The sequence below is a fragment of the Camelina sativa genome, chromosome 20, assembly GCF_000633955.1.
Source record: "Camelina sativa cultivar DH55 chromosome 20, Cs, whole genome shotgun sequence".
NCBI classification, from domain to species: domain Eukaryota; kingdom Viridiplantae; phylum Streptophyta; class Magnoliopsida; order Brassicales; family Brassicaceae; genus Camelina; species Camelina sativa.
In genome coordinates, this window is record NC_025704.1 from 27,239,648 (window position 1) to 27,253,569 (window position 13,922).

At 34.3% G+C, this 13,922-nt stretch overlaps 1 protein-coding gene across 1 annotated transcript in view; it reads left to right on the forward strand.

The window, feature by feature from the left end:
* LOC109131264 overlaps nucleotides 1-3,337 on the forward strand; it is a 4,120-nt gene extending 783 nt beyond the window's left edge. Inside the window, exons 2-12 of the mRNA XM_019241967.1 lie at nucleotides 206-470; nucleotides 550-646; nucleotides 736-1,045; nucleotides 1,137-1,401; nucleotides 1,481-1,577; nucleotides 1,667-1,791; nucleotides 1,912-1,996; nucleotides 2,416-2,532; nucleotides 2,618-2,741; nucleotides 2,831-3,043; nucleotides 3,131-3,337. Of these exons, the coding sequence (XP_019097512.1) occupies nucleotides 206-470; nucleotides 550-646; nucleotides 736-1,045; nucleotides 1,137-1,401; nucleotides 1,481-1,577; nucleotides 1,667-1,791; nucleotides 1,912-1,996; nucleotides 2,416-2,532; nucleotides 2,618-2,741; nucleotides 2,831-3,043; nucleotides 3,131-3,337 (1,905 nt within the window). The remainder of the gene's footprint in view (nucleotides 1-205; nucleotides 471-549; nucleotides 647-735; nucleotides 1,046-1,136; nucleotides 1,402-1,480; nucleotides 1,578-1,666; nucleotides 1,792-1,911; nucleotides 1,997-2,415; nucleotides 2,533-2,617; nucleotides 2,742-2,830; nucleotides 3,044-3,130) is intronic.

A 13,922-nucleotide genomic window follows, 5' to 3' on the forward strand; every position in this document is an offset into this window, starting at 1 on the left:
GACGTTAAGCCTTACAAGACTTCTTGGAAGGTCCAAGTCAGGGTCCTTCATTCATGGAAGACCTACTCAACAAGGTTTGGTGAAACTTTCGATATGGTGCTCTCAGATGTCCAAGTAAGTTTAAATACTGGTGTCTCCCATCATTCACCTGTAATTTTATGTTTTATAATGCAACTACAATGTACCTTATAACTTCTTTTACCAGGGGACGAAGATTCACGCTTCTGTCAAGAAAGACTTGATCAGTCGTTTTGAAAACAAGGTCGTGACCGGTCAATGGAGAACTGTCGAGAACTTTGGTTTGAGTATCGCCACTGGTCAATTCAAGCCTACTGCCCATCGTTACAAGATGTCTTTCATCACTCAAACCATTGTCAGTAGGATGGACTCTGTGTCTGATGATCCGTATTTAACTCTGTCCCCATTTGTTTCTGTCCTGTCCGGAAACCTGAATGAAAACCATCTGATTGGTGAGTTATTTTAATTTTACCATATCGAATGTTTAAAGAAAACTAATAAATTTGCTAATTCAATGACATCATTCATCAGATATTGTTGGTCAAATTGTGAATGTTGGGGAGATGGAAACCATCGATGTCAACAACAGACCCACTAAGAAGATCAGTTTTGAGCTTCGGGATGAGAGGTAACATTTTATTCTAAATACGAAATGTCTGAAAACATATGTCATCCTAACATTCACAACATATTTTAATTGCGCTTTGCTTTTATAAGTGATGATAGACTACCATGCACTTTGTGGGGTACATTTGCTGAGCAAGTGCATAGTGCTTGTGATCCTGATGCTCAAGCACGTGTTATTTGTCTGGTGAGATTTGCAAAAATCAAGACTTACAATGGTAAGTNAATCAATTCTCAAGCAAAATTCAGCAAGAAACTATCAATGGCTGCAGCTTACGCTTACCTTCGCGACGTTAAGCCTTACAAGACTTCTTGGAAGGTCCAAGTAAGGGTTCTTCATTCATGGAAGACCTACTCAACAAGGTTTGGTGAAACTTTCGATATGGTGCTCTCAGATGTCCAAGTAAGTTTAAATACTGTTGTCTTCCATCATTCACCTCTAATTTTATTTTTTGTAATGCAACTACAATGTACCTTATAACTTCTTTTACCAGGGGACGAAGATTCACGCTTCTGTCAAGAAGGACTTGATCAGTCGTTTTGAAAACAAGGTCGTGACCGGTCAATGGAGAACTGTCGAGAACTTTGGTTTGAGTATCGCCATTGGTCAATTCAAGCCTACTGCCCATCGTTACAAGATGTCTTTCATCACTCAAACCATTGTCAGTAGGATGGACTCTGTGTCTGATGATCCGTATTTAACTCTGTCCCCATTTGTTTCTGTCCTGTCCGGCAACCTGAATGAAAACCATCTGATTGGTGAGTTATTTTAATTTTACCATATCGAATGTTTAAAGAAAACTAATAAATTTGCTAATTCAATGACATCATTCATCAGATATTGTTGGTCAAATTGTGAATGTTGGGGAGATGGAAACCATCGATGTCAACAACAGACCCACTAAGAAGATCAGTTTTGAGCTTCGGGATGAGAGGTAACATTTTATTCTAAATACGAAATGTCTGAAAACATATGTCATCCTAACATTCACAACATATTTTAATTGTGCGTTGCTTTTATTAGTGATGATAGACTACCATGCACTTTGTGGGGTACATTTGCTGAGCAAGTGCATAGTGCTTGTGATCCTGATGCTCAAGCACGTGTTATTTGTCTGGTGAGATTTGCAAAAATCAAGACTTACAATGGTAAGTTTTAATCATTTAACCTTATCATAGAGTAGTATTTTTTTTACTTAAAAAACCGCAATGTTGTAAGTTTTAACCAGTTCGGACCTATAAAATCTTCAATGTGTTTTACTCTTATAGAGAAGAGGAGTATCTCCAATGCTTTCAATGCATCTGTGGTGGTAATTAATCCCGACTATGCAGACATCCTAGAGTGGCAGAATAAGTAAGTTTAACTACATATATTTAAAACCACGTTATGCTTAGTGTATATTGGGTTTTATCAGCCCTACTCAACATATATATATATATATTTGTATAAATGTTAGGTTGCCAAATGATGGGCTTTCTATTACCTTAATTGAGAGGAGACCAAGGAATAATTTGCAGTTAGCAAATGTAGGCGAGTTCTACCAGAACTTCCCAAGGAGGAACATACAAGCTATCTTGGATATGACTGAGGTAACTAAGGGAAATGTATCAGTGTGTTAAAATTATTAACCTTATAATTTTGTTCCATTCAAATTATATCAGTGTTTTCCTAATCCGAATATATACATATGTGTAGGAAGGAAAGGTCAAATTGATATGTACTATTTATGCCATAGATTGTGATTGGGCTTGGTACTATATCTCGTGCAAAAGGTGTAACAAGAAGGTTACACCTATCAACGCAATCACCAATGGTTCTGTCTCAACTGCAAAGAAACCCCAGTTCTGGTGTGATGGGTGTCGAGTACATGTTACTAATGTTCTCGCAAGGTATACACATTGAAATATTTTATCAATTTATACACAATTATAGGTGTATAATCTCCATACTCATCTTTGAACGTTATGGTCCTAGGTACAAACTACATGTCAACGTTATGGATAATTCTGGTGAGTTGAAGTTGATGCTCTTTGATAGCATGGCCACAGAGATTGTAGGCTGCTCAGCAAACTCACTCATTGATGGTCCATTTTATGAGGTATTTGATATGATTAACATACAACAACAACTTAATAAGGGAGTTTTACAAAGTAAACTATCTAAAATACTACTTTTTAATAATAACAGATGGAAGATCCTGACAACTTGCCAGATGATATCAAGAATTTGGTCGGAAAAACATTCCAATTTCTTGTGAGTGTTGAAAGTGAAAATTTGTGGAATGAGTTGGATATCTACAAGGTGTCAAGGGTGCTGGTTAATGATGGTGTACCGGATGATGATCTTAATGATAATTCACAAGGTGGGGATAATCCTCCAGATGATAGCACCGGATATCAGGTTCCATTTTACAACTCAATGAAATTAACAAAACGTGTATAGCTGATATTCACAAACCCTAATATTTTTTAATATTTTTTGTTTTAGGCTAGCTTGTGCTTGACCAGCAGTCATGAAGTCTCTGACTTCACGACTTCATCGTCAAAGCGTTCAAGTCCTGATAAAGACTCCCCTAATGATAGTTCCTCTACTACAAAGAAGCTGTGTCTGGACAACATCAAGGTGGTCCAGATTAAGCAGGAGAAGCTGACGAAGGCAGAGATGGTGAATGAGGAAAAGAAGAAGAAGCCGTGAGGAATGGAAGATTTGAAGACTACTTCGTTCAAGAAAAAAGAATAAGGGTTGCGTTTTTTTTAATGTTAAAGATTTAAAAGTTGTTTGCAAGTTTTTTAAGTTTCCAGTTTCGAAGAATTGATCCAGTGTGATGAATCTGGTCAGAATAATTTGTTTCTATTTTCTCAATAATAATAAAGGATGAATTCCTTATTTTCGTGATTTACAATTGCTAAACAACTTTGAGAACTCAGAAATCTAATTTTATATATATATATATATATATTGGATATTTGAAATTACACAAAAAGCTGAAGACCAAATAGTAAAAAGTAGGTTTGTTGATATTCGAAATAAGTAAACCAATAGCAACCATCTTGGTAACTTAAAAAGTTACATCTATCAATCTGTCAATCAAAACCAGTTTAAACCAAAATTGAAAGTGGAGATAAAATTAAAATTGCTAGGTTTTATATATATTTATAAAACAGAAGAGGCATTCGTTATTTATTACAGGTAGTAAATGACTTTGAGAAATTATTCTCTCAATGTATATATAAATAGACAGTCAGTGTTAAGTTTTGAGAAAAAACTTAAAACCACAGGAAAGCGAAAAGTTTCCAATATCAAAAGTTTCAGACAAAAACTCACCATGTCTCATCGGTCCTTTTTTGAAGATATTACTTTAGATTCATCAAGGAAGACAAAGTGGACTATTTTTGTCAAAATTTTGAGTATTTGGAAAGCAAAAGAGAATTTTGTTGAAATGATTCTCGCAGATGAGAAGGTATGCTAAATTTTGTTTTGTTTTTTCATTTTCCGTGATCTTCTATATACCTTATCTCACAGTTTTTGTAATTCCATTGGTTTATAAATTGATTAAAGTTTCTTTCTATTTTATTTTATCCCAGGGATCTAGAATTGATGCTTCTATACCTCCGATCAAGTATAAAGAGAAATTTAAGAGATGGCTCAAAGAAGGTGAATGGTACCTTTTGAACTTCTTCAAGGTTGATGTGATTCCAAAGTCGAATCCATACTCAGTTCACCCTTTTCATCTCATTTTTATTCCTAAAACAAAAATGGATCTTGTTGGTCCAAAATCGACAAGTCAGTTCTTTGAGTTTACTTCAGCAACACAAATTGCGAATGCAACAGAAGCTGATAAGAAACGGGTTGTTGGTATGTTTCTGATTATTAGGTTTAATCCCTTCGATATATTTACTTATTACTGAAAAGTTTTATTCATGTTTTTATGTAGATGCATGTGGAGTTCTCATGGATGTAACTCCGATTGCAAAGATACATTATATGGACAAGAATAGTGGATGTGAATCTGAAGCAAATATGGTCATTTTCAAACTAAAAGATGCCACGTAAGCTACTAAACCTTTTAAAGATTCTTCTATGTTTTGTATAATCCGTGATATCCTAACCAGACAAAGTATACATCTGTTCTTAAAACTCTGTTAGTGGGAGGATTATGAAATGTGTTGCAATGGGAAAAACGTGTGATGACTTTGTTAAGAACTGGTCTAGAAGGGTATCTGATATCAATTATGTTAATGGGTCAATCCTTTGCGTTCTACGTTTCTGGCGATACGCTTCATTCCAAGGTGAGTGTAACTTTTATGTATCTTACCAAAATTAAAGTGTATGTTACTTATAGATTTCTCCAAGTATTTACAATTAATCTTTTCTAAAATATTTCAATCGTAGCTCAAAATTCCTTAATGTCTGATTCTGCCTCTTCAAGATGCTTCTTTGATAAAGAATTCGCAGAAATCGACAGAAATAATTACAGGTTTGATTGTGTAGTCATTTAAACATCATATATCATCAACATATAAATTTGGACTGCAAACCATCCTTTTTTCCTGATGACAGTGGACTTGAACACTCAGAAGAAGATGAAGTCTTTATGGAGGTTGTTGAGCAAAACTTTTAAATTAATTTGAAGTTTCCCTTTTAGAATCTTTATTTATGTAATTGATGTTTAACATTCCAAATTAAAAATTAGTATATTTTCCATTTGGACTGACAGATTTCAACTATTATTATGGAAATTTAATAGTTAGTCCTTTAAATTAAGAGTTTGTTTACATACCTTTTATGTTGGCGAAGATTACGGTCAGAAATCATGTAGAATTTATAGTACCTGCACCCAAGGACGACCGAAATTGTTATCTCACACATATAAATGTAAAGTCAACTTAAAATCTAAAAGATTTGCAATATTTAAACATTAGCAAAATTACCCGATAAAATACCGGTACCACAACCTTACAAAATCTCAAATTCATTTACAAGTAACTTTTTACAAGCAATGGTACCAACTCTTCATTTGAGTTTTTCTAGGATAAAAACCGACAAATTATTATAAACACATTTTGCTATACAAACTTATTAATGAAGAGCAAGAGAGGGTTGTTTGAACAATTAGTTGATCAAGAAAAACAACCGACTAAAAGAATATGTTTGGATTCAGCTCAAACCGAGAAATCAAATCAACAAAATCTGGTGAATGTAAAAGGCGTTTTTGGGCGGATTTTCAGTGACATAACAAACTTGACGCCTATTATTATAGATGAATCCATTGATCCAACCAGAAGTAGTATTATTTCCAGATATGCAGGTAGTATCTTACCAAACTTACCTGTAAAGCCATTATTCTTTCACACAATTTACTTTGTCGTGTAATATTATGCCTGCAGAAGCTTTTCCGGGATTAGATGAAAACAATGGTTTTACACATGTTTCAATACTAGAAAGTTTGATTCAAGGAGTTACCATTGTAGATGAAGACATTTGCTTCCAACATATTCCTGCCACTACACAGCTTACAAGAGGACTACCTAAAATGTATTCGGCAGGTTAGTCGTATTCTATTTTGAAAAAAATACATATGTTTACATTTTTACAAGAAATAAATATTTACAACATACATTTGCAGGGTCGGTACCAGCTGTAATCGAACATTGTGAAAATCTCACACCCGTGAAAGTTAACCAATCTTACTCATCTCCTGGAAGTCATGAATTCATATCATCCATACGAAAGCAATCTCAGAAATGTAAAATCCAAAAAAAATGTAAACCCTATTTGTAGAAAACTCCCTTTACTCCCATATCTATCCATTTCAAATATCATTACTTGTCCATTACTGAGTAAATCTATTGTTCCAATATGTGCAGTTAGAAGGATCGACGAACAAGAAAACTCCCCCCTGTCTGCAGTGAATATAAGACAATCATATTCTAGACTAGGAACTAGCAATTTTGTCGAGAACTTGAGGAATGAATCTTTAAAAGGTAATCAAGGAGGAGTATTGACAGCTTCTTAAAAAAACCCACTACAAAGAACCTTTCCTATAACGTTTGGTATTTCTATTGTGCACAGCTCATATTAACCCAAGACCAACAAAAGCAACTATAACTCAACAAACTGTGTCTCCTGAAAGTGCTATTTCACAAGGTATGTGTTTGTACTTAATTACAGTTCCTATGTTTATTTATAAGATATATAGTTTAAATTTTAAGAAGCTGCATTTATACTCACAGAAACTGTTCCTACCAAAAAAACTACAAGGAAGATTCTTGAGCGAAAGCTAAAGAAATGCGCACGTAAGATTTTACAAGATATTACAAACATACCAGATAGTAGAAGAAGATAGAAGCCACACCTTCCAGCGACAAGTCATTCTGCATTAAGAGACACAAATTTTACAGGTTTAGCTTATTATTTTGATTGAGAATAATTAACTGAATAATAAAATAGTACATTCTAAATATATTGAATTCCTTTCAGATTCACCATTACAACAATATGTCCACGCGGCCAGAAAGGAAAAAATAACATTGGTTCCTAATCTGGAAGTCTATTCTCATCAAAATGATGATCTTTCGTGTATAGGAGGTATCGTTGAATAAATTTTATGTTTTTTTTTAATGACAATTGTCCTTTTTTTGTGTGAAATCAATTACAATTATATTACAGGAGATGACCACTCAGATAATGAACAACACTTTGATGTGAGTAGTCTAGAAGATAATGATTCAGATCTTTCAGAAACTGATAGTGATCATTCAATTGGCACAAGGAATAGGATTACTCTTGAGAAGATTTGTGGTACATATAATAGGCGTCATAAAGGTTTTAAAGTTCGATCTCCCGGAATGAGTAGAATCACGGAATTAAATGCAAGGGGTCGATGTTCAAGACCAAAAGTGGACAAAGGTTAGTCATTTACACAAATCAAATGTTTATAATTTCCTGTAGCAGTCTTCTAATAGTTGTATCTTCTTAATGGAAATACAGTGTTNTATCTTCTTAATGGAAATACAGTGTCAGATGAAAAGTATGTAGACCATGGTGACCCAACATTCAAGTGTTCTTACTGTGGTGCAATGATGTGGTATGATGAGCGAATAAACAAACGCAGAAGGTCAAGAAAGCCGAAATTTTCATTATGTTGCTTACAAGGAACCGTTAAACTACCACTTCTCAAAAAAGCACCTGAACTTCTAAGGGAATTGCTTAGTAAGGATGATGCGCTTAGCAGGCATTTTCGTGAGAATATCAGGGCTTATAATATGCTTTTTGCATTTACTTCTCTTGGTGGTCAAGTAGATCGTTCAGTTGAAAAGGGTAAAGGTCCTAAGCAATTTCAATTACATGGCCAGAATTTTCACAAAATTGGTAGTTTGAAGCCCGAAGATGGTGACTATGCTAAATTTTCCCAGCTCTATATCGTTGACACAGATAATGAGATTGAGAACAGATCATCTGTAATGAGGTATTGTTCTTATTGTTAATAAATATACTCTCTAACGAATTATCGTATTCTACATGATCAACCTTGATTTAAATTGTCTATTTTTTAATTGTACTAATTGTGCGTTATTTTATTATTATGCACAGCAAGGGAAAGCAGTCCGGAAGTCTTAAAGGTAGACAGAGTATACGAAAAGAACTAATTGCAAAACTTATTCGACTGCTGGATGAAGTTAATCCCTATGTTGAGTCATTTAGGCAAGCTAAAGATAAGTTTGCTGCTGATGAGAATGCGAAGTTTCACATGCGGATTGTAAGTGATCGTGTAGGTAAAGATGGAAGAACCTATTCTATGCCAACATCATCAGAAGTAGCTGCATTGATCCCAGGTGATTTTCACCCTGAGATGCCCGGACGTGATATTATTGTACAAGAAAAAAGCTCTGGCAGATTACAAAGAATAAGTGAAGTTCATGTTGCTTACTTGGCACTACAGTATCCTCTTATTTTTCCATATGGTGAAGATGGTTTCAGAGTTGGAATTGAAAAGTGTTTAAAAGGTAATCAGAAAGATGAAGGAAAAAAGTTTATTTCAATACGGCAGTGGTTTGCTTTCAGAATCCAAGAAAGAGAAGACGAGGCTCATACTCTACTTCGGTCTAAGCGCCTTTTCCAACAATTTTTGGTTGATGCATACACGACTTTAGAATCAAACAGGTTGTCGTATATCAAATATAATCAGTCTACTATCTGTTGTGATAACTATGCATCAATTCAAGCTGCAGCAGAGGCCGGAACAAATAGCATGGAAGAGCAAGGAAAGGAAGTTCGAATACCAGCCTCTTTCACTGGTGGACCTCGGTATATGTTGCATAGTTATTATGATGCAATGGCTACATGTAAACAGTACGACTTTCCTGACTTATTCATTACATTTACATGTAACCCTAAGTGGCCAGAAGTAACAAGGTATTTGAAAAAGCGGAAGCTTAATTCTGATGATAGACCAGACATTATGTGTCGTATCTTCAAAATTAAACTTGATTCTTTGATGAAAGATTTAACGGAAGACCATCTCCTAGGGAAGACTATAGCTGGTAAGAATATTGATTGAACCCGTTATTCACCGCAATCTTTCACATACATTTTCTAATTCATGATTTTTTTAATAAAATGCAGCTATGTACACGGTTGAATTCCAGAAAAGGGGACTTCCTCATGCTCATATTTTGTTATTCATGGATCCTAGCTGTAAATTGCCAACAGCTGATGACATTAACAAAATAATCTCAGCTGAGATACCAGATAAGGATGAAGATCCTGAACTATACAGCGTTGTTAAGGATTGTATGATTCATGGACCTTGTGGTGCGGCGAATATAAATTTCTCCGTGTATGGAAAGTGTTCTAAGTTTTACCCAAAAGAGAATGTTGAAGAAACTTCAGTTTGTAAAGACGGATATCCAATCTGTAGAAGGCGAGCATCTTCTAATTTTGTAGAGAAAGGTCCACTTAAGTGTGATAACAGATATGTTGTTCCCTACAATCGTATCCTATCATTGCGCTATCGTGCTCACATCAATGTTGAGTGGTGCAACCAATCCGGTTCAATAAAGTAATTATTTAAGTATATTAACAAAGGGCAAGACCGTGTTGCAGTTGTTCTAGAACCTAAAAAGAAAACTACGGATACGAATGAGACTGAAGGTGGGAGTAACAATGTTGCAGATGGTGAGAAAACAAAAAAAGATGAAATAAAGGAATACTTTGATTGCAGGTTCGAATCATAGACTCCTAATTGCCTTTCTTTAGTATTTTTTTCCTTTACTAAAATTTCNTAAGGCAGAGAGGATTTGCTATTGGAAGGATCAATTATGTTCCACATAGAATGGAAGCGGAATATTATATGAGAATCCTTCTTGGAATTGTTAGAGGTCCCAAAACTGATGAAGATATCAGGACATACAGAGGTGTTGTGTATGATACATACAAAAAAGCATGTTGGGCTCGAGATATTTTAGAAGACGACCAAGCTTATATCAACAGTATTATTGAAGCAAGCTTCTGGTTTTTTGGAGATCAACTTCGGAATCTTTTTGCTATGATGCTTCTAGATTGTTGTTTATCAAGGCCACTACATGTGTGGGAAGAAACATGGCATGTTTTATCAGAAGACATTGAAGCTAAGAAAAGAGAAAAATACAATAATCCAGGTTTCGAATTATTTGTATTGTACTTTTGTTTGATAATCTCATCCGTATTTATGGTTCGCGAAAACTAAGAAACTAATTATATTTCCATTTATTTATGATATTGCAGATTTAAATTTAACAGATGAGGAGAAGAAGAATTATACGCTTCAAGATATTGAAGAGATATTGTTATGCAATGGTGGAACTCTGAAAGAAATTGAAGAAATGCCAAAGCCAAACAGCATAGGTTTAGATCATTCCAACCGTTATATAACAGAGGAGAAGAACTACAATCGTGATGAATTGAAAGAAAAACATGATGATTGGATAGAGTTGATGACGTCTGAGCAAAGGGCAATATATGATGAGATAATGGTAGCTGTTTTAAATGACTGTGGAGGAGTCTTTTTTGTTTACGGTTTTGGTGGAACAGGAAAGACTTTTATGTGGAAAACTCTTTCTGCAGCTGTTAGATACAGGGGATTGATAGCTATAAATGTTGCCTCAAGTGGTATAGCTTCTTTGCTGTTAGAGGGTGGAAGGACTGCACACTCAAGGTTTTGTATCCCTATAAATCCTGATGATTTTACAACCTGTAATATCAATCCTACTTCAGATTTGGCTAAGATGTTGAAAGAAGCGTCTCTCATCATATGGGACGAAGCACCAATGATGAGCAGATATTGTTTTGAGAATCTGGATAGAAGTTTATCTGATATAATGAGAAATGCAGACAACAAGCCGTTTGGTGGAAAGGTAGTTGTATTTGGAGGTGACTTCAGGCAGGTATTACTTGTAATAAATGGTGCTGGTAGGGCTCAGATTGTTCTAGCTTCATTGAACTCTTCGTATCTATGGGAACATTGTAAGGTTCTGTCTTTGACGAAGAATATGCGGCTTATGTCAAAGAATATGACAGAGATTGAAGCAAGGAATATAAAGGAGTTTTCTGATTGGATTCTAGCTGTTGGAGATGGGAAAATTCCCGAAACAAACGATGGGGAAGCTCTTATTGATATTCCAGAAGAATTGCTAATAACAGATGTAGTTGATCCTATTGATTCTATAAGTAGGGCCGTATATGGTGATTTGGAAAAGTTGCATACAAAAACAGATCCGAAGTTTTTCCAAACAAGAGCTATTTTATGTCCAACAAATAGTGATGTTAACACCATCAATGAAAGACTGCTTGAGAAGCTCCAAGGTTAGTATCTACTTTTAAATCAGCTGGATTTTTAGTTTTTTTCGATCTTAGTTAAATACAATAATAATGTGATCATATATCTATACAGGTGAAGAAATGGTGTACTTAAGTGCTGATAGTATCGATCCTCAGGACAGCGAATCATTAGACAACCCTGTTTTTAGTTCAGACTTCTTAAATAGTATAAAGCTCTCAGGATTGCCAAATCACAGTCTTCATCTTAAGATTGGTGCTCCTGTAATGTTACTGAGAAATATAGATCCTAAAGGTGGTTTATGCAACGGTACACGATTGCAGATTACTCAGATGGGGATTAATGTCCTAGAAGCTTGTGTTATTACCGGTGAAAGAGTTGGAGAGAAAGTGTTAATTCCAAAGGTTTTAATTAAACCGACTGATACTAAACTTCCTTTCCGGATGAGACGAAGACAATTTCCATTGTCTGTAGCTTTTGCGATGACTATAAACAAGAGTCAAGGACAATCACTCGAAGAAGTTGGTCTTTTTCTACCTCGACCAGTGTTTTCTCATGGCCAGTTATATGTGGCCCTTTCTAGGGTCACATCGAAGAAGGGTTTGAAAGTGCTTATCTTAGATAAAGATGGAGGGACAACAAAGCAAACGATGATTGTTGTGTTCAAGGAAATTTTTCAAAATCTGTGGCAGTAAGGTCTGGTTTGGTGTTTGTTGTTTTAAATTTTTTAATTTCAAGGGTGAATTTTGTTTTTGCAGTCTTCTATTAGTAAAACATTTTGGGGATGTTTGGTTTGTTTCGTATTTGAAGAAATTTACTTAATATACTTAATATTTCGTATTATACTGTTATCTGAACTAAGCATAGACCAACTAAAACAAAAGAATGCTGTTTTAATTTCTAGGTTTAGATTTAGATTTTGTTTTGTGTTCGTTATTTGTAAACAAATGACCATTCATTCATAGAATAATTTACCAAACAAAGCCAAAAACAGAGAGCCATGTAACTAACCGAGTAAGATGTCATCAGTGTTTCCTTTTATTTGACTGTAATTGTTGATTTATAAGTCCAGCTTTCTGCAGAAACGTTGTATACATGGATAGACCATATATTATTGAATGAGGAAGTTTACAGAATATTGTAATTTATGTAAACGAAATCAAACTCAAACTTATCTTGCTTTGGTGTTGAATGATTATACTTTACCAACCCCAGTTGTCACCTGTAAGAGATAAATTGGTTAAGATCTGAATTCATCTTATTATAAAAATTTTCAAAACACAGACCCTAAAAATCGAATTTAAGGACAGATTGTAATAGAGTGAATTGAATATATCGATATAACCCTTTTTACTAAAATTTAGACTCTAAATTCGAACTTAGATACACTTACGATGAGAACAACAGTTGAAAGGAACTAAAGAAATTTGCTTTATATTTAGTATTATACTGAGTTCTGAACAGATCATAGTCGGTTAAAAACATCTTAATGCTGTTTTGATTTATTTAAAACTGGTTTTGGTTTTGTTTTCGTTCTTTGTAAACACATGACAATTCCTCGAAAGTCTAATTTAGAAAAGAAAGGCAAAAAAAGAGAGTCATGTTACTAACCAGTTTAGGACGTCATCTGTGTTTGCTTTTAGTTGACTGTAATTGTTGATGTTATAAGTATCTGTCTACACAAGAGTTGTAAACATGGAAAGAACATATGTTAGTGTATGACGATGTCTACAGAACACCGTGATATCTGAAGCTGAAATCAACATCGAACTTATCTGGCTTTTCTTTTGAATGAATATACTTTTATAACATAAGGAAATACCTCGAATTGAATGATTAAGATGTTAGATAATCTTATAACAAAAAAGCCCAAATCACAGTCGCTAAATTCAGAATTTAACAACAGACGATAATATATATGTATATTCGTTATTCGCTTCAAGAGAATAATACAGTGAGTTTAAAATACATTTATAAAGAAGACCGAATGGAGAGAGTTTAAAATCTAATTATTAAGAAGACCGAATTGAGAGAGTTTAAAATCAAGAACTTACCAACCAACAAGATCCGAGACTGAAATCAACAAACTCATTTACTGGGTTTGCAAAACATCCGATTGAAATCTTCAAAGTAGATCAATAAGTAATTAAATATAGAAATCACGGAGGTGAGAATTATAGGGTTCCAATCGGGATCTAAGCCGAAGAAGAAAGAGTGAAGGTTGATTAAAAAGAAAAAAGGAAGAAGGTTAAAAATAATCAGATAGACTCCCGAAGAAGCACAACAAAAGTCAAGTATCTTTTTATTATTTTAGTTGGGCCTTTTTATTTTTTTTTTGTCCTAATGTCTATATTATTTATAAGATTATTACAAATGTTTTACTAATGATTTCTACAATATCCCAAAATATACTTCCAAAATGAAATACAGAAACACAACTTTGCACTATATATTAATTATTAA